The sequence below is a fragment of the Podarcis raffonei genome, chromosome 9 (assembly GCF_027172205.1).
Source record: "Podarcis raffonei isolate rPodRaf1 chromosome 9, rPodRaf1.pri, whole genome shotgun sequence".
NCBI classification, from domain to species: Eukaryota; Metazoa; Chordata; class Lepidosauria; order Squamata; family Lacertidae; genus Podarcis; species Podarcis raffonei.
In genome coordinates this window covers 10210444-10229296 of record NC_070610.1, presented here as the reverse complement: position 1 = coordinate 10229296, position 18853 = coordinate 10210444, and the positions used below count along the sequence as shown (strand labels likewise).

General features: G+C 41.2%; 2 protein-coding genes across 9 annotated transcripts in view; one reads left to right on the top strand and one right to left on the bottom strand.

The window, feature by feature from the left end:
• The window catches only part of LCORL (ligand dependent nuclear receptor corepressor like), a 62135-nt gene extending 51131 nt beyond the window's left edge, over positions 1–11004 (top strand). For 3 of the 5 annotated variants that reach the window (XM_053402759.1, XM_053402758.1, XM_053402761.1), the window contains exons 8-9: positions 2007–2062; positions 8253–11004. In XM_053402759.1, coding sequence (XP_053258734.1) covers positions 2007–2062; positions 8253–8321 — 125 coding nt within the window. In that variant the 3' untranslated portion in view covers positions 8322–11004. The remainder of the gene's footprint in view (positions 1–2006; positions 2063–8252) is intronic. The other 2 variants (XM_053402760.1, XM_053402764.1) reach the window with 2 other exon arrangements.
• Positions 11005–16254: 5250 nt separating this feature from the next.
• NCAPG (non-SMC condensin I complex subunit G) overlaps positions 16255–18853 on the bottom strand; it is a 35609-nt gene continuing 33010 nt past the window's right edge. For 3 of the 4 annotated variants that reach the window (XM_053402771.1, XM_053402770.1, XM_053402772.1), the window contains exons 21-22: positions 17800–17872; positions 16255–16774 (exon numbers count right to left, since the gene is read on the bottom strand). In XM_053402771.1, coding sequence (XP_053258746.1) covers positions 16666–16774; positions 17800–17872 — 182 coding nt within the window. In that variant the 3' untranslated portion in view covers positions 16255–16665. Of the gene's footprint in view, positions 16775–17214; positions 17258–17799; positions 17873–18853 lie in introns of those variants that run through there. The other variant, XM_053402773.1, reaches the window with a different exon arrangement.

Sequence of the window (18853 nt, the reverse complement as noted above, 5' to 3'; positions counted from 1 at the left end):
TGTAATTAAAAATAGCATTTAACATGGGTATATAAGAAACAAAAGGAAGATAAAATTTAAATCTTGACTAATTGGGGGGGGGGCTCATTTCCAGTTATTCAGAATGACAAATTGTAAATTGCAGGGAGGGGAGACACAACCAAATTATATTTAAAAATGCAGAATTATGCTAAATTGGGGAAGAGGCTAAAATGTTTAATTGCTTAGCTTATGTCCCTTTTCATTTATCTGTATTATTTCCAAGCCTATATAAACATACTGGGGGGGGGGGCGCGGTGGAGGGATAACTTGCATATTTTGATTTCTTGAGGACTCTATCTTGAATGTGTCCTTATGCAATCACTTTGAACCACACTGGTGGGGGGGGGCGGGTTAGATAAATGAACTGTCTATAGCATGAAGTCATTGTTATAAGATGAGCTGCCCATTTTATAATAATGTATGTATAAAGAGCTCTCTCATGGCTGCCAGTTTTCTTGGTAGGCTAGAGTTTGCCAGATTGCAACCCCCCCCCAAATCTTGCCTGTTTATTTAAATCCTAAAACAGGACTGCTGCAATTTCTGCCCCTCAACGCCCATCCCCTTTACCTATTATAGCAGCTACACAGCAGCTATGGGGGAAATGAAGGCACCAGGAATGAGGCAAACGATATTGTAGCCACATACTATGCATTTAAAGGGGCCGGCAGGACCTCATGTTGTAATCTGGCAACTTTAGAGATATATATTCTTGTGGTGGGGTGGAAATTCAAATTACATAGAAAGCACAGGTGTGTTAAAATTGGCAGCGACAACAAAATTCTGCTTACTATAATAGCTACTTTTTCAGGCATAGCTTTGTGATATCCTTTTAAGAAAAAGAAACTGATAACTTTTTCATAGTCTTTCATTATTTCACTTGAGACTTCTGTTGTGTTGTTTTTGTTCTTTCTCTGTTGTTCATGGTTTTCCATACTTAATAGCATGTAAAGGAAATAAACCATTGCTCGCTGGACAGTGCTGTAACCAGAGCAGACATCATGTCAAATCTGCCTCCGTTTGTAATCCAAAGCTCTGATGGTATTAATTTTAGGCACATAATTAGATTCCACGTGCCCTCTTCTAATGACCGTAAGAAAATGCCTCACTTTAAAGTGCATAGTCCTGTATTTAGAATATTCATGTTCTTTCTGGTATTATTATTTTTTAAGTACCGAATCGGTGAATAATAAAACAAATTCAGACCCAAACAACAATTCTGAAACAAATATTCAATAAAAAGCCCATATTACAATTACCAAGACCAGGAATCATTGAACTTGCATCAGAGGCCCGGGGAAATGTGAGTAATTAGATAGGCTTTAACAGCTGGCAGAAGCTCTCAATATCTCGGTGGGGAGCTTATTCCACAGGCTGAGAGGTCGCATGGAGAAGACCCTCCTCCAAGTTGCCACAAATGAAGGTCTGTAGGCAGTGACATAGTTAATAGGGCCTCCTCTGAATATCTTAATGAATGAGCAGAATGGGAGAGTGACACATACGTACAATGGCATTTATGTGAAACTTCAGTAATACAACTTAAATATCTGTATTGCAGTACCAAAGTTCTAGTATCAAATTTTCACCAACTGTTTCATGAAGTGGTACTTTTAGGAAAGGGGAGTGTTTCGGTGCAATTATTTTTCAGGGCACCTGTATTTTTGAACAGTTTATTGCTGCTATGCAATTAATGTCTATTTTTTGTAAGGAATTAACAATGCAAGCCTCTATATTTTTTACTTAGAAGTAATTCCCATTGACCTCAATGAACTCTGAATTGCCATTCCGCTTCATTTGATGACCCCATCTTTTCTAGTATTATCTATTTTCTTCACCCCATGTATAAAGAAAGCTATAAAGCCCTTCTCGTTATCCTTTACTTGCCTTATTAAAAATAGAACGGGCCAAATGTAAATAACCTTTCCTCATAGAAGTGTTTGTTCCAGCCCCCTGATCATTTTAGGTGCCCTTTTCTGCACCTTTTCCAGCTCTACAATATTCTTTTAGAGATGCAGCTGCCAGAACTATATCCAGTATTTTGAAGGTGAGTGCACCATTGATTTGTTTAAAGAAATGACATTGTTAGCAGTTTTATTTCTAAACCCTTTTCTAATGATCCCTAGCATATGGAATTTACATTTTTCAGGGCTGCTCAACCTTTTCATTCAGCTGCCCACCACAGAAACAACAGCTGTTTCTCAGTTCAGATTTTGTCAACATGCATCATGTTAAACTTTTTTACAATGAATTGCCTTTGCCGTATTAATGCCCATTCACTCTGTTTTGATAGATCTTTTTGGAGCTTGAAAATCCCCTTGCATCTTTACCACCCCAGATAATTTGGCGTTTTCAGGAAATGACATCATCTCACCCAACTCTATATAATTTAGGTCCCAGTATAGCTCCTGGGGGAACCCAACTTCTCTCTCCAATGTGAGAACTGAACATTTATTCCTACTCTTTTGCTTCCTGTTCTTTATCCAGCTACTGTTTCATCCGGCGACTTGTCCTCTTGTTACAATGGGGTCACAAAGGAGTCTTTGAGGAGGAACTATCAAAAGAGTATTCAAAGTCCAAGTTCATAGTCTGTATGGCATTGTCCCTGTCCATATGCTAAATGACATCTTCTTTACTGGATCTCTTTTACAAATGTATGTTACATTTGGCCGTTTTCCAGTCTTCAGGTATGGAGCTGGTATTTTAGGGATAAGTTTCATAGTTTTGTTAGAAGACCAGCAATAATAACATTTGAGTTCTTGAAAAGACTCAGGAGGGATAACATTTGCTCCTGGTGAATGGTTACTTTTTAATGGGCCAACAAGATCTAGAACTTCCTCTCATTGCCACTAATTGCTATATTTTAATTTTATTATTTTTATTAAATTTGTATACCACCCTTCATCTGTAGATGCATATAGATCTCAGCCTTAGCTTTTCACACTTTCTTTGTGAATATACCAGTTTGGACCTGGTGCTGTTGTACATCTTCCACAGTGAAGACATACACAAAGAATCAATTCAGTTTCTCTGCAGTCTCTTTTTCTTCTTTTGATACCCCTTTCACTCCCTTGTTATCCAGCAGTCCAACCACCTTTGTGGTTGGTTTCCTATTCTGATGTTAGTTAACTACATTTTCTTAATGTTTTTAGCAATATGCTGCTCAAATTCTTTTTTCGGCTTTCTTGTTTGCCTGCATTTCTCTTGCCATTGTTTGTGTTCCTTTTTTGTCTTCCTATGGGCAAGGCTTCCATCTTCTGAAAGAAGCCTTCTGTAATAGCTTCCTTGATTCTGCTCATTAACCACACTGACATCCTCAAAGATTTGGTGCTCCCATTCCTGATCTATGTGAGCTTCTATTCTTGCAGTTTTGAGCAGTTGTTTTGGAAAGAGTTAACACTTTTGAAGGTGCCTTTCAACTTCGTTTTTACCAGTCTCCCCCTTTTACCATTTACCCGTCTGCTCCCTAAATCTCTAGCAAATAAAACAAGTCTTAGCCTCTTCCCTGACATCCCATCTACAAGATATCTGGAGTAGGGCTGGGTGATATATCAATATATCGTCCAACACCGGTTTGAAATTCACATCTTGATAATTGTTTCATAATATTTGAGCTGGCAATATATCACGATTCACAATGTGTGTAAGGGTTAGGCGATATCTGGTTTTCAACATCACGGTAACTCATCAGCTAAACACTGCAATGTTATCACCAGCTAAATATTACAGTCTACCACAATGTCAGAAATAAGGAACTACACAGCGGCAAACAGGACAATGTCCTGGCAACTGCTACTACTTAAGGGTCTAAAACGGATAAATGACAATATTATCAATCATCAACACTCAGTTTCATCAGCAGACAAGCCAAGATTCATCCCAACTGGACTTTTGGTTTTGGGCTTGGCTACCAAATGGTGATATTCAGGACAATCCGACAGGACAATCAGAAGCCAAGGATTCAGTTTAAGTTATTAACAGATGCAAAAGAGAGAGGTGGCTTCACCCTGCCAGATTTGAAATTATATTATGAAGCATCATGCCTCTGTTGGATAAAGGAATGGATTAAATTAGAGAATGGAGAGCTGTTAGATTTAGAAGGATTTGACAACAGATTTGGTTGGCATGCTTACCTATGGTATAAGAAGAAAAAAATTCACGGTGATGATAATCTGGGACTGCCAGCAGACCTGCTGGGAGGCAGAAACAGCAGTGGCAGAAACAGCTTGCCGTGACCGCAGTGCGTGTTGACAGAAGCAACGACAACCTGCAAGGCCTGGCAATGGCAGCACAATCAGTGGTGGCCTGCAAGTCCTCGTGCCTTCTGCCACCGTTTCCTGCCACCACTGCCATGACGATGCTTCGCAGGCTGATTATTGTGCCCCCGCTGCCAGTGCTTCTGCCGCTGCCAGGCTGCTGCCGTTTGAGCTGCCTCGTAGGCCTGCTGGCCAGATTATTTGTATTCACTGTCATCATTTATCAGTTTTAGACCCTTAAGTAGTAGCAGTTGCCAGGACATTGCGTATGGTATTGTCCAGAATATAAGCCGGACCCGCAAATAAGCCGCAGCTTTAAAATTCAAGGCTTATTTGCGGGTGCGGCCCATCTCCTGGCAGTACCGCCCTGAACTGGGGGCAGCCGGCGCTGGTGGTTGGTTCCAAGCATCCTGCACACCTGCTTCCCGACACTACTGCCTCCTGCCACTACCTTGGCTTGGGAACAGCAGGCAGGCTATGTGCCGTTGCCCTGTGCTCCCAGGTTGCTTCCGGGGGGGAGCTGCGCCGCTTTGCTAGTAGCCTCCCTCCCTCCCTCCCTTATGGTGGCTTGGGAGAGGTGGTCAGGATGGGCACCGCTGTCCCGCACCCCTGAGGGCCCTCATGGCCATCTGTTTCAGCAGCGCTACCGTAAGGTTGCGAATATAAGCCACACTTGTAACTTTTCACAATTGGAAAATTGTGGCTTATATTCGGGCCAATATGGTAGTTCCTTCCTAGTTTCAGATATCGTGATATATTGCGATGTTTAGCTGGTGATAAATTGCAATATTGAAAACCATTTATCGCCCATCCCTAATCTGGAGTTTATCTGCTATGAAATATCACACATTTTATGCCAGCAGACCTGACACTTGCACCTGCCAATTGCCCAAGTAACCAATGCTGCTTTGGGTGTGGACTTGCCACAAGCCACCGTCCTCCAATGTGAATTAGAGAAGCAGAAGGACTGATAGGTCAATGCTTAATCTGAGACCAAAATGTTAATAAATTGTGCAGATTGGTTGATTAATCAATTCATTAGGGTTGGGGGGGGTGTTACTGTCCTGTACGAAAGCATTGCTATAGCTGTTCATTCATTTTTATTTCTTTAAGAAAGAAGTAACACATAAAAACAAAATAGTAGAGTAGCAATGCAAAACACTATAGCTTAGTCTTTAAAAAATACCAGCAAATACTGATAAATTGCTGATGATTACAATATCAGCAAATCTAGTCTTCTGCAAACCTGTTTTTAAGACATTATAAATAAAATAAAAATAGGTACTTCGAAATGCGCTGCTGCTTTACAGTTTGACCTTGAATGCCACCAAAATCAGGGTTTATTATTAATAGGGTTTATGTACAAAATGGCTGCAGCAAGTATAGTCAACTAAAATGGACACGATCCGCATCCAAATGTGTACCACCTGAAAGCACTGCTGCTGACACTCCTGGAGAGGAGCTAGGTTTTCCTTCTCACTGCACCCCTTAACATGGTGTCTCTCTGGAGGGGCGGAGCTGGAGAGCACAAATGCACCATTTGTTCCAGTTACAGCTTTTTTCCAAATGCTATTTTCCACGAGGGGGGGAGGGTTCCTCCTAATATTATTTATTATTTATTTATCCTGTTCCTCCTAATATTTTTTTTAAAAAACCTACAGCATGGTTGCTTGTCACATTGTTAATGTAACATGCATTAGAATCCCAGCTCATATGCAAAGTTTTAGATAAGACTTGCAAAAGAAAGCTACAGGCATCCCTAACTGGATTATTTGCCTTGTCTACTGTTTCTCTTTTCATCTCATTCTATTTTTATTTTTTTTCTCATTCTGTTTTTTTATTAGCTGGGGGCTTGAATCTGCCCCGGAATGCATTGTTGAACTGGGGACAAAAATCCTTTTCAAAAGTTTCAATGCCAGTTATTTTTCTACAGCTGTAGGAAAAGATAGAAGCAATTGGCCTTATTTCAAATACATTAGCTTAGAGTGTGAAATATTGGAACTTACTTAAGATGAGATACTAAAACAAACGCTGGTATATTAAGATGAAATACTAAAACTACATAATTTCTGTTAACTCTGATACCCTTTTTAGGGGGACTAAATAGGCTACATACAAAATCAAGTGGAAAGGGAACCATCAAGCCAAAGTTACTCAGTGGGGCAGTATAATCAGAGAATTGTATGGACGGTGAGGGTCATCTAGTCCAACCTCCTGCAACGCAGGAATCTTGCTCAACATGGGGCTTGAACCCGTGACCTTGAGATTAAGAGTCTCGTGCTCTACCAACTGAGCCATGTTAGTAAATCCATAGGATTTTGAAATGCTTGCTTTTAGCGATACAATGCCCTGAATAGTTACATTTTGCCTATCTAAACTAGGAGCAGATTTGATGTCTCTTTAACTGGTCACCATACATTGATCTGTGTAGCTAAAGACCTCCAGAATCCAGCTCCAGATGTGCATGGGCATGTACAGTGATACCTCGGGTTAAGTACTTAATTCGTTCCGGAGGTCTGTTCTTAACCTGAAACTGTTCTTAACCTGAAGCACCACTTTAGCTAATGGGGCCTCCTGCTGCCGCTGCCGCTGCCACGCCACGATTTCTGTTCTCATCCTGAAGCAAAGTTCTTAACCCGAGGTACTATTTCTGGGTTAGCGGAGTCTGTAACCTGAAGCGTATGTAACCCGAGGTACCACTGTACAAATGGGAAGGCAGGTGTATCAGAAGAGGAGGAGGAACTATGACTTAAAAAGTTCGCTTTCTTAATTTTAGTAGTCAGCGCTGTGATTTTGTGGCTTACCTTATGGGCAATGAAGCCTGATAAAATGTTCAAAAATGGATTAATGGACAAAGATATTATTAAGGTGAATTTAGGGGCTACCACAGCTGACGCTCAGGGAAGACGCTTCTCTGTTCATCAGCTGTGGAAGCTGGAAGGGCAGCAGGGCTTTGTTGAGCCTCCGACCTGATATATGGGGAAACTTTCCCGCACATCTGCTAAGCAGCCGCAAAAAGCCTCTGGCTTGCAAGGAGACCCTCCCTGGAGCCTAAAGGGGACAACCTCTTTGGGCTCCGGGGAAGGTCTCCTTGAGAGGACGTGCAACAGGGCTTTGCTGAGGCTCTTCAGCCTTCTGGCTAACAGCTGACACATGGGAAAGTGGCTACTGTTAGCTGGAAAGCCCCACTGCGCCTCCAACTCGGAAGGAGTCCTCTTTGGGCCCTAGGAAGGGTCGTCTCGTGAGCCAGAGGTTTGTTGAGGCTGCTCGGATCAGCTGCTCTCCAGCTCTCACTTCATTGTGCGTCAGCTGTGCAAACCCCACGTGTCTCTGGCTCCTACAAGCTGGAGGGACAACAGGGGAGCCTTGACCAGCTCAGCTGAGGTGCAGGGAAGCTTTCAACAAGTCTCTGGCTTGCGAGGAGAGTGGGTCTCCTTGCAAGCCACTGGGAATCTCCAGGGTGCTCCCCATTTTACATGACTTTGCTGATTCACACAGAGGTTCAGAACATAACCCCTGTGTAAGTGGCTATCTCAAAACAGAGATAAAAGGAATAAGCTTCCTTAGATGATGTAAATACCTTAAATTGATAATTTAGGTAATAATATAATTGAGGCAATAATATAAAGTCTTACAACACTATGTATGTGGCTCCCTTGCAAATCACTGACAGACAAATCCTGAATTTGTAAGCTTTGGACAAAGGCTGGGCCTTACATCCCGTTGACTTCAATGGAAAAGATTGAAGAACATGCATGCTTAACTTTTCCATTGAAATTACTAAGGCTGGATTATTTAATTTAGCTGAAATATAAAGAAAAACAGCATTTGACAAAATGTCAAAGAATAAATATATTTGTACTGATTAAATGGGTTTTTGTACCATCAGAACCTTCTGCTAAATCTGTGAATATTGTGAACGCACACACCATTCATACGAAAATGTGTGAAGTCCAGGTCTTAATTTTCTCTTTTTTATAGGACCTCTTAAACCTGTTGGACTGCCTTTGCTGGGAGGATTTGCAAGCAGAGCTGTTGAATACTCCATGATCCCATTTCAGTTGCCTCTTCATGGAAGCTCCCAAGTCTAACAGCAAAACCCATGAATCGTCAAGATGAGTCCATCTGTCTTGTAGTCCCTGATAAGCATGCAATACTGTGAATGATTGTAAAAACTGAGCAAGCCATTGCTGTAATAACTAAGCAAAACTGCTTTAAAGAGCTAGACACTACCTTTCTGGGGGCTGTTTGGGTTGCTGCCTGGGGTAAGAGCTTCTTCTGATGGTCAGGCATAGTCTTCACGGAAAGTGGCCTGGGGGACTGTGCCTATTCGTAAGCTTCTTATGACTGACTTCTGAACATGCATGCCAAAATCTCTTTAAAATGGTTAGCCATTCGGTCGTGGTGCCCAGAAGTTGCATGCTGGGCAACTGGCTTCCTAAAATTCCACCCCACCCCCCAATGCAGAGTAAAATTGCATTGCTGTGTTTTTATGTGACATTTTGTGTGTATCTTAAGACGTATGCGTGGTGTTTTTCCCCCAAAAGACCTTTGGAAGCAACCCTGCCGAAAATAGCTTCAGAAACCTCTCTCTGACGAAGTTGAGATTGCTGTAATGAGCCCAATTTTTATGTATATTTTTTCTTGGTGTTAAAATTAGCTTTTTTTTGTCTGCAGAGCTTCCTTAAAATTGTCCCTTTGGCAGACAACTTGGTTGACAAGTTGTTTGGTTGGTAAGGGATCTTTACTGGATACTTGGACTTCTGCACTGTTACCTCACCTGAGACAGACTAGCGGGAATGTAACTGTGGAAGCTATGGACTTTAACTAGATGTCATGTAGAGGACTGGGGTTAGCATTGTTGTGTCCTTATTTACCTTAGGGTCGAAAGGGTTTCCCCCAATCTCTGACCCAATCCAGCTCATTAAGCTGGACTCAGGTGAGCATCATAATAGGTGCACACCTGCATTGGCCTTGCTAGTAGACGCTTGCTTCCCTGCACAGATTCCCCCAGCCCAGGACTACATACTGAGTGCAGAGGGAACTGGGAGTGACTTGAAACGGTTTTGTTCTCGATCAGGACTGAGGCTACCCCGCGGTGATGAAGTTTGTGTAGCTTGAAATGTGTAGGGTCCCTAGATATTATTCCAGTAAGAAATCTACCTCTGCACCGAGCTGTCGATTATTTTCATGTACTTTTGATGGATTTCAAAAGTCTCCAGGTTCATAGCTTTGGGGGGGGGGAGTTCTGTAGATTCAGTGGGGGGAAAAGATATACTTCCATGGAGGCTAAACTATTTTCCTCTCTCACCCCTCCCCAGAGCTAGACCTGCCAGGCTTTCATCAAGCAGAACAGACAATCATGTATAGCTTGGTTCATATTGTAGTCTGCAGCTCTGCTCTTTCTTCGCAGTCTGAGGTATCTGCATGGAAGCACCAAGAAACAGTGTAGCAAGGAGTTTGTGCACATGTATATTACTTGGATGGTGTTTCTTTAGTACTTGAGCATCGCAGTTTATGGTTTAGCTTTGCCTGATAAACTGATTATAAGTTCAGATTTCGGGGGGGGGGAGGGGACGTTCAATCCAACATTGTATAATCGCAGTAGGCATTTCTTTTTAAAAAAAATAATAATAATCATGTGTTTCAGCTACTCATCTTGCAGATTATATTTTAAATAAATGTATAAAAATGCCAGAACATTTTAACATTTTATAATGATTCAACCTGAGTAGAATTAGGATTGTTAGATTTGGCAAGAGTAACTATAGGGTTAGTCCATCACAGGCTGCTTTTTACAGTATCTGTTTCCGCAGAGTTATGTAAACCTTTGCACTAGAAGGTATAGTTATGCCATCTATAGTGAAAAGGGCACTTATATACCTTTTGAGAGTTGTCGGTCCCATTGTGTCTTTGCCCTGGTATTTCTGCTCAGACGGCCCAAGTTATAAATCTTCAAGTACAGTAACGTTCACCAATTACATTATTTCCCTCACCAGCCCAATGGGGAGGAGGAAATTCTTTTCCCCCAGCAGAGGTTGATGGAGGGATTCCATGAGCAGAGTATGCACAGATCCCTGAATGTGCATGGCTGATAAATATAGGGGACATCATTCCCCCAAAGCAGCCATTTGATACAGTAGAATGGTCTGCACAGTGCACACAGAAACCTGTCCACAAATTATCCTCTTCAGGACTATGCCTTCTTTTTTAGAAGTCAGGTACTGCCTAAGATAGAGGAAGATCTAGCTCATATTTACAGACCAGGATGCACATGCTTATATATAGGCTCTAGAAGAATGCAGAGTAAATCATTGGGTGGAATGCAGTTAATTTACTCAGTGTAGTCCTATGGAAATGAAAGGATGTGGCTAACTTAGGTCACTTAATTTCACTGGATCTTCTCAAGAGTAAAATGAAGTTGGATAACACCCTATGCATTTGGCCATGCAAGAGCTTAAAGTGGCCTACAAGGATGCATTAAAAGCACAAAGCTCAAATATAGAGTAATACATATGTTTGGAGATTAGTAATACAGCTTGCACTTATGTATTTTTGTAAATAAGCTGATTTGGCCATAAAGGGATTCTTGCTTTCCATGGGATCTTATTATTATTGGATTGTCATGAATGTTAATTAGAGCAGGATATTATGCAGTTACAAACCATGGCTTTCTGGGTCTTGGTGTTGGCAACTACGCTCTGAATTATTATTATTATTATTATTATTATTATTATTATTATTATTATTATTAATAGTAGTAGTAGGTACTACCTATCCTTCACCCTAAGGTTTCAGGGTGGGTCACAACCATTAAAACACAATTATTAAAATAGTTTAAAACTCTCTGCAATCACAGAAATAAGATGGATCCTAAAAATATACTTATTGGGTATCAAAAGAGGTGTTTACAGCATTTGCTAGAGCGGTATGATTTAGATGTGTGGGATGGAATTCCACAACTTGGGAGCTGCAATAGAAGATGCCCTCTCCCGGGCTGTCGCCACCCCCAAGCTTCTGAGGGTAGTGGAATAACAAAAAAGGCCCCCTCTTCTGACTTTAACACCTGAGAGGGTCTGTAGAGAAGGAAATGATATTTCAGGTATTTGGGACCTGAGTAGTTTAGGGCTTTTAAACACCTTGCACCTTGGATTGGGCCTAGAAATGTACTGGCAACCAGTGCAACTGTTTTAAATCGGCTTAGTATGAGATCTGAACTGGTAGCACTGCATTTAGACCAATTGAAGTTTCCAAGTTGTCTTCAGGGACAGCCCCACACATTGCAATAATCCAATCTGGAAGTTGCCAGAGAATGGAGTACAGTGGCTAAGCCATTTCTATCCAAACAGAACCTTAACTGGCGAATCAGCCAAAACTAGAAGAAGAAAAAACCCACCCCTAGTCCTCGTAAATCCCCTGAGCCTCCAGTGCCACCATTCAATTCATGAGTACCTGGTACCCCATCCAAGACTTTTGAATGTAGGCCACCGTTTTTAAAAGTTGGATTTTAATGGTTGGAATTAGCTGGTGGTCCCCTTTGGCCTTTTTCCCAACGGCAGACATGCAGACTCATTCCTGTAAGACTTGTGCAGTTATATTAGACATTTGGATTCCACCAGCCCAGTTCCTATACTGTTTGATCTGAATCTGTTCTGAACATGTACAGTTTTAGGTGTAGCAGCTAGCGTAGGACTTATATGAGTTAAAATCTCAGTGATGTCACTGGCTTACTTAAGGGTAGTCTTGATCATAACCTGTCGCACCAGTGGTGTATAGCTAGTGACCCATCCTGGAGATGCACAACACAATAGCCTATACTATAGCTGTCCCCAAATGCAACTCTTGACATTTCTCCATAAAAAAGAAACAGCCACTCAATATGTAGTGTAACATATGTGCAACTTAACATACTAAGTAAAATAGATCTTGCTGCTTAATTGCACAGAAAAGCCAGGCTCTTTATAAGGGAATGTCATCACCTGGAAGCATGGTGTTCAATGGCTAAGAGCATTCCTTCATTCTTCTTTTTGAGCTAAAATTATGCAACTGGTAGTAAGTTCATCTGAAAGGTGCTAAACCCAGGCACTTCATCCAGTTACCTAAAAAAATATTTCTGTATTTTTAGTGAAACACTGAAAATGTTTGCTGGCAGATGTACAGGTGCATTTAAAAATACTGTTGAGCATAGCATATAGAGCCTTACAAACACAACTTAGTTCCAGTTGAGTTTCAGTTACCCAAGTCTATTGGAAACATAGTAGTAAGTGTGCAGAGGTACAAAAGTCCTTCTCACATACCCTTTGAAATATTTGCAGAAATCACGTTCAAGCACTGCACTCTCAGATCATCAATCCATGTTACTTAGATTAGCTGCAAAGAAGTCTAATAGTTGCCTGCCTCTTCCATCTACTACTGCCACCAGAGAATAAACATGATATAGAAAGTATAATAATTTGAAGTGTACAGGACGGGCTCTACATTAAAAGCAAGCAAATACCCTAATGTATAATAGCAAAACAAAAATGGGGTTGGAACTCATTAACTGTAAGTGTAAGCCAGGGGTCTGCAACCTTTAAGACAAAAAGAACCACTTGGACCCTTTTCCGAAGAAAAAAAACCTGGAAGCCACAAAACCATTGCGACATTTAAAACAAATATAACACTGCATATATTCAGTTACAGATAGGTAGCCGTGTTGGTCTGCCATAGTCAAAACAAAAAAATTTTTTCCTTCCAGTAGCACCTTAAAGACCAACTAAGTTAGTTCTTGGTATGAGCTTTCGTGTGCATGCACACTTCTTCAGATACTGAAGTATGAGGTATGAGCTTTCGTGTGCATGCACACTTCTTCAAATACTTCAGATCTGAAGAAGTGTGCATGCACACAAAAGCTCATACCAAGAACTAACTTAGTTGGTCTTTAAGGTGCTACTGGAAGGAAAAAATTTTTTTGTTTTGACTGCATATATTGTTTCTTACCTTAATGTCCGATCTGACAGCGGGCGGGAAGGTGACGTCGGGACGGTGCGTGACTAACGCACGCACCGCCCCCATGCGACGTCACAGCCAGTACAGCACCCACCACAGTGGGGAGTGTCGGGGCGCACAATTTGTCTCCTCCCCTCGCTAGTATCCGCCCCGGAGCCGCGGCAAAGGTGTAAAAGAGCCACATGCGGCTCCGGAGCCATGGGTTGCAGACCCCTGGTGTAAGCAATCCCTCAAATCCTATACGAAAGGGTTCCCCAACCCTCAGAAGCTTTTATTTTTTTGTGGGGGTAGAGAAGTGAAGTTCTGCAAAAGTCATTCTGCTTGTGGCTCTCAGGATCCAACCAAATGTATTCCAGAATTGTCCTCATCTCCCCGATTACTGGGAGAGGGTTATGCAAGAGCATACATACATCTGTGCCTTACTACAAGCCAGAGAGCCATGTGTTGTGCAATTTGCAACAGACTTGAGAAAGTTGTAGCTTTTCCTAAAGAGAGATTCACACCCATGACTGCACTAGACGTCTGCACTAGAAGGCAGGATAGACATGTATTGCAGTTCCAGTACATGCACTGAGAAGCCCAAACAACTTTACAATTGTTAAGTTATTTTATATACATGTCTCTAGGTATACTGAGTAGTAGAATAAGTCCGTAGCTTGGAGAGTATTCCAGCGCTGGAAGCAGACAGTTTCTGCCTCTGCAAAGCCCAAGACGTTTCAGAGTTTTCCATTTTTAGAAGCGTTAATTAAAACTTTGCTCGAAACCACTACACCCTCGTGACGTTTTCCAGATAGAGAAGTAGGACACTGCTAATCACTTTGGAGACTCCTGTTCCTGATTGCGAAATCCAGTTTCATAGTAGTTGTGAGATGGGATCTGTGTATGCTCAAATAGCTCAATCCAATAGGACAGGGCAGCACTTAGAAAGCCAATGAAACCTGATATTCTGGACAGTGCAATAAAATTCAGGTTGCTGCATCTACTTTAGATGATAGTTTCAATTTTTAATCTAAATTTAATTCCTGTCCTCCCTCTAACCAGTTTCTACATATGAAAAAAAACAGAAAACTGGAACATATTTGACACAAGCACCCAACCTGTGAAAATAATGATGTGCCTTAAATCTACCCATGGAGTAGAAGCTAAGTTTCACAACAGCATCTCTGGTCAGCTGTATAGTTTTTAACCAAAAGCTCAAAGATGAAGAGAACAAGGAGTTTGCAGCTCTTCTTGCACTATTGTTTTGTACATTGTGTGCAATTGTTTTTTTCTGCTGAATAAGCATTTTTGATCATGAGATGACATGCTGGGGTTGTGGCTTCATAGTAAACCATGAACATTGTTAGTTGGCTGTGACTCTTTGCATGTAAATACAAAACAACTTCAGTATAGGTCATAAGAATGAGATACTGTCTTTTTTACAGTATGCTGTATTTCTTTCTATTCTTTTGCCGCTAATGATATATTCTCTGGTTTTATTTCGTGCACAGATGTTAATATATTTATGTAACGTGATGTGTAAAAGTTATTCATACATTCAGTAGATAGTTTACCTTGGTGCAAAGCTGTATAAAAATGCAAAGGGTTTTAAAAATCTTACAGATTATAATTATTAAAATGTATGGTATGCTTTCTAAATCATAATTTTCACCTATTCTATGAAATGTATGTCATTTTTTAAAAAAATAATAATCTGAAGGGCCATTGATTGTAGAGAAAACAGACTCAGTCATTTCCTAAGCCTTCATTTTATCAAGATTTTGCTAAGTGTTTGGTGATGGGGGTGAAAACTTGTAGAAATTACATCAAACTAAGATTAAAATGGTTATAAACTACATTCTGGATTTTCTGTCTTAAAATGGTTACATTGTCTATAAGTAAAAGGTAAAGGTGCCCCTGCCCATACGGGCCAGTCTTGACAGACTCTGGGGTTGTGTGCCCATCTCACTTAAGAGGCCAGGGGCCAGCGCTGTCCGGAGACACTTCCGGGTCACGTGGCCAGCATGACAAAGCTGCATCTGGCGAGCCAGCGCAGCACACGGAAATGCCGTTTACCTTCCCGCCAGTAAGCGGTCCCTATTTATCTACTTGCACCCGGGGGTGCTTTCGAACTGCTAGGTTGGCAGGCGCTGGGACCGAGCAACGGGAGCGCACCCTGCCGCGGGGATTCGAACCGCCGACCTTTCGATCGGCAAGCCCTAGGCGCTGAGGCTTTTACCCACAGCGCCACCCGCGTCCCTTACATTGTCTATAGTTTGTTTTAATGATAGATTACTTGATACTTCTAGCATACACACAGAAGGCAGTCCTGGCACCACGTTTTCAAATATGGAGCATATTATATCCTACAGCCAGTTTAAACAATCAATCAATATAATAAATCAACCATTCAATATTCACTCTACAACCAATTTCAAAGAAACCCACCTCATTTCCAAAATACTGCTAATAAAATACAGCAGCATTTTATGCCTTTACACAGCTTTAAGTATTATGAGCACTAACTTTTTTTCCACCGAAACGTGACAGTTAGTGGATGAGAATTCTAGCACACAAGGTGTACCCAGGACTAATGGATCAGCCATCTCTATCACTACTCCCACCACCAATGGTTTATTTTTAATAACAACAGTATGAGACACCAGAAGGCAGCCCTGTATAAAGAAGCTTTTAAAGGTTTGATGTCCTACTATGTTTTTATATATGCTGGAAGCCACCCAGAGTGGCTCAGGCAACCTAGTCAGATGGGCGGGATAAATATAATAATAATAATAATAATAGTAATAATAATAATAGCAAGGTACAGTGGGCAACTTGAACTGACCTATGTTTCAGATACATCTCAAATATAAAGGCAATAAGTCTGAAATTTTAAGGTTTCAGACTTCTACAATTTTATGCCAGTCCGATCTACCAAAATTCTGCGTAATATGTTTATAATCCCGCTTTCACCACCACCCTTGAAGTCAAAATAATCTCACGGCCATCAAACTGGTAAAGAAGAGCAAGATCCAGTAAATGTCCTTTATTTCATCTTTAAAAGAGTAACTTCAACAGTACATTTATACATTTTGCATGGTAAAAAAAACTGACCTATAATCCATAAATAGGTTACCACCTGCACCATATGCAGGAAACAGAATGCAGTTTGCAATTAAGCCAGATATGCAACATAACCTCATTAGGTGGTGCTATTCTCAAATCATTCACATTGTGCACTACTGTCAAATCTTTAAAAAAAATAATGCAAGTCAGAAAAAACACTTTCATGTACACACACAAAAAGGATTAAGCAGAAAATGAGTTACTGAGCAGGTATGCTTTGCTTTGTTTTTTACATACAATTATTTAAAAGTGGGTTTACATCCAGCTTCCAGCTGCACTGGACTACTTTTCAGTCAATCAGTTATTTGTCCAAAAGCTTGGAGAGATTCATTCTGGTTTTTTCAAGAGCTGTTGTTTTTGCTCGGCGTGATGGTCTTGCCAGTGAAACAGATTGTTGATCTTCTTCTTCACTGCAAAGTAACAGGGTTTAGGAATCATTAATCCACACTCAGCCATTTTAAACTAGAAGCAGCACTCAATTATTTGAGTTATTGCAAATTATTGTGTGAAATTCAGCCTTCTTTACCTCTCTGTTCTGGGTCATATGCACCTCTCCTTTATCTGCCCATTCCCACCCCCAGCTGGGATGAAACTACAGAGATGGCCATATCTTGCATCACCACACAACAAGCAGCACTCGCCTGGGACCAGCAAGTATCCCAATAAAGCCTAGGCAGGCTGGTACTGGTAGAGGCCATAAAGACCCTAGACCCTAAATTGTTCAGGACTTTCTAAGTGGGTCTGATAACATGCATGAGCTCTTTCGGGAGGAAGGGCAGGTTGCAAAACAAATTAACAATATATAATATAAGCCGCAAGTGTGGATCCTGCAAGATCAGTACACGGTTACGTAACACCGTATTTTTCACTCCATGAGACGAACTTTTTCCCTCCTAAAAAGTAAGGGGAAATGTCTGTGTGTCTTATGGAGCGAATGCACTGGATGGCAGAGGGATCCCTCGGCTGCCACTGCAGTCGCGAGCTGAGGGATGCCTCCGCAGCCGGAGCCATGGCTCCCGTCCATCACTCGCTGTAAAGTAGAGCAAGAGCCGCTGACACACTCTGCGCAGCTCTCGCTTTTCTTGCTTTAGAGCAAGAGCCGTGGAGAGCGTATCAGCGGCTGTTGCTTCGCTGGCTTTACAGCGAGGTATCGCCTACATAATGGTGACCCAAAGTCCCAAATGATGGCAGCACCAAACAGCTTCGTATACATGTTTCAAAGCACTGAGGGAACTTTGTAGCCCTGCAGGGCCCCACAGCTCAACTGCCACAGGGTCAAGTCACCCAAAGCTGCAGTCCTGTTGTATATATGTAAATCAGCAAATGACTAAACAGATCAATTTAGCTGAATGGGGAGATGAGTGAGAATTATAAATGTTTGTCCAATTGAAACAGGAGTTGCTGCATAAACATTCCATGTTTGCACACAAATTACCTTTCACTTTCGGACTCCACAATTCTGTTATTTCCTCTTCTCGGCACAGACTTCTCTTCTGTTTTTCTGAGACCTAAAAGACCACAAATTACTTTTTTCTCCCTCAAAGACTGCCTTTAAAATTGTAGAACTAGTTTCTCTACCCATTTTCACTGCTCCACCCGCAGAGTCCCTGCAAGCACATCCACTGTACTGGCAGTTCCTGACACAAAGTCTCTTTAGCATGCCTGGCTTCTAGCAGGTTGTAAGACTACAGCTCCATCAACACTCAAAGGCTGAACAGGGTCAAAATGAAATCTTCTCTAATCTAAGGGACAGTTCTGTAAGCCAATATTAGAGGGCTTGTAAAGGCCTTAAGAACTATAAAGCCACAAATGTATCTTATCCAATATGTGTTACAGTAATAGCAAAATTATGTCTCCGTACATTTTGAGTCACTTACAGACTCATTGTTAAAACTGTGTTTATGGAAGACAATCCTACTCGGCTACAAGTGATCACCAAAGAAGAAGACATTTTGATCATACAGCAACACACTAACAGCAGCTTAGATGTACAGGCAGCAACAAGGAGGATCAGAATTTGAAAAACTGGTATCAGGGAACACACACAAAAAATAATCTAAATATATAAAAATATTAGAATGGGAGACTAAAGATGAACTCATCAAATAGGCAATGACAAAATGAGCAATAGACACTGGGCATATCATTGAAATCTTAGCTTGGGGGAAAATATGGAATAAAACAATGAACTTTTCTGCCCGTTATCAGATAAGAGAAAACATGCAAAAGATGCATTACAGGTGGTATTTGACGCCTGTCAAATTGGTCAAAATGTGTAAAAGAGGTTCCACGCTCTGCTGGAAATGCTTAGAAGCAGAGGGATCATTTCTCCACCTGTGGTGGCAGTGCAAATACACCTGGAAATTGAGTTAAAAAAGATCTTTAAATTTACTTTCCCTAAGAAACCAGAAGCATTCCTTCTGGACATAACTGGAGATGAAGTGACTATGCAGAATTAGCGAGCATAAAATATGAAATCAAAATAAAAA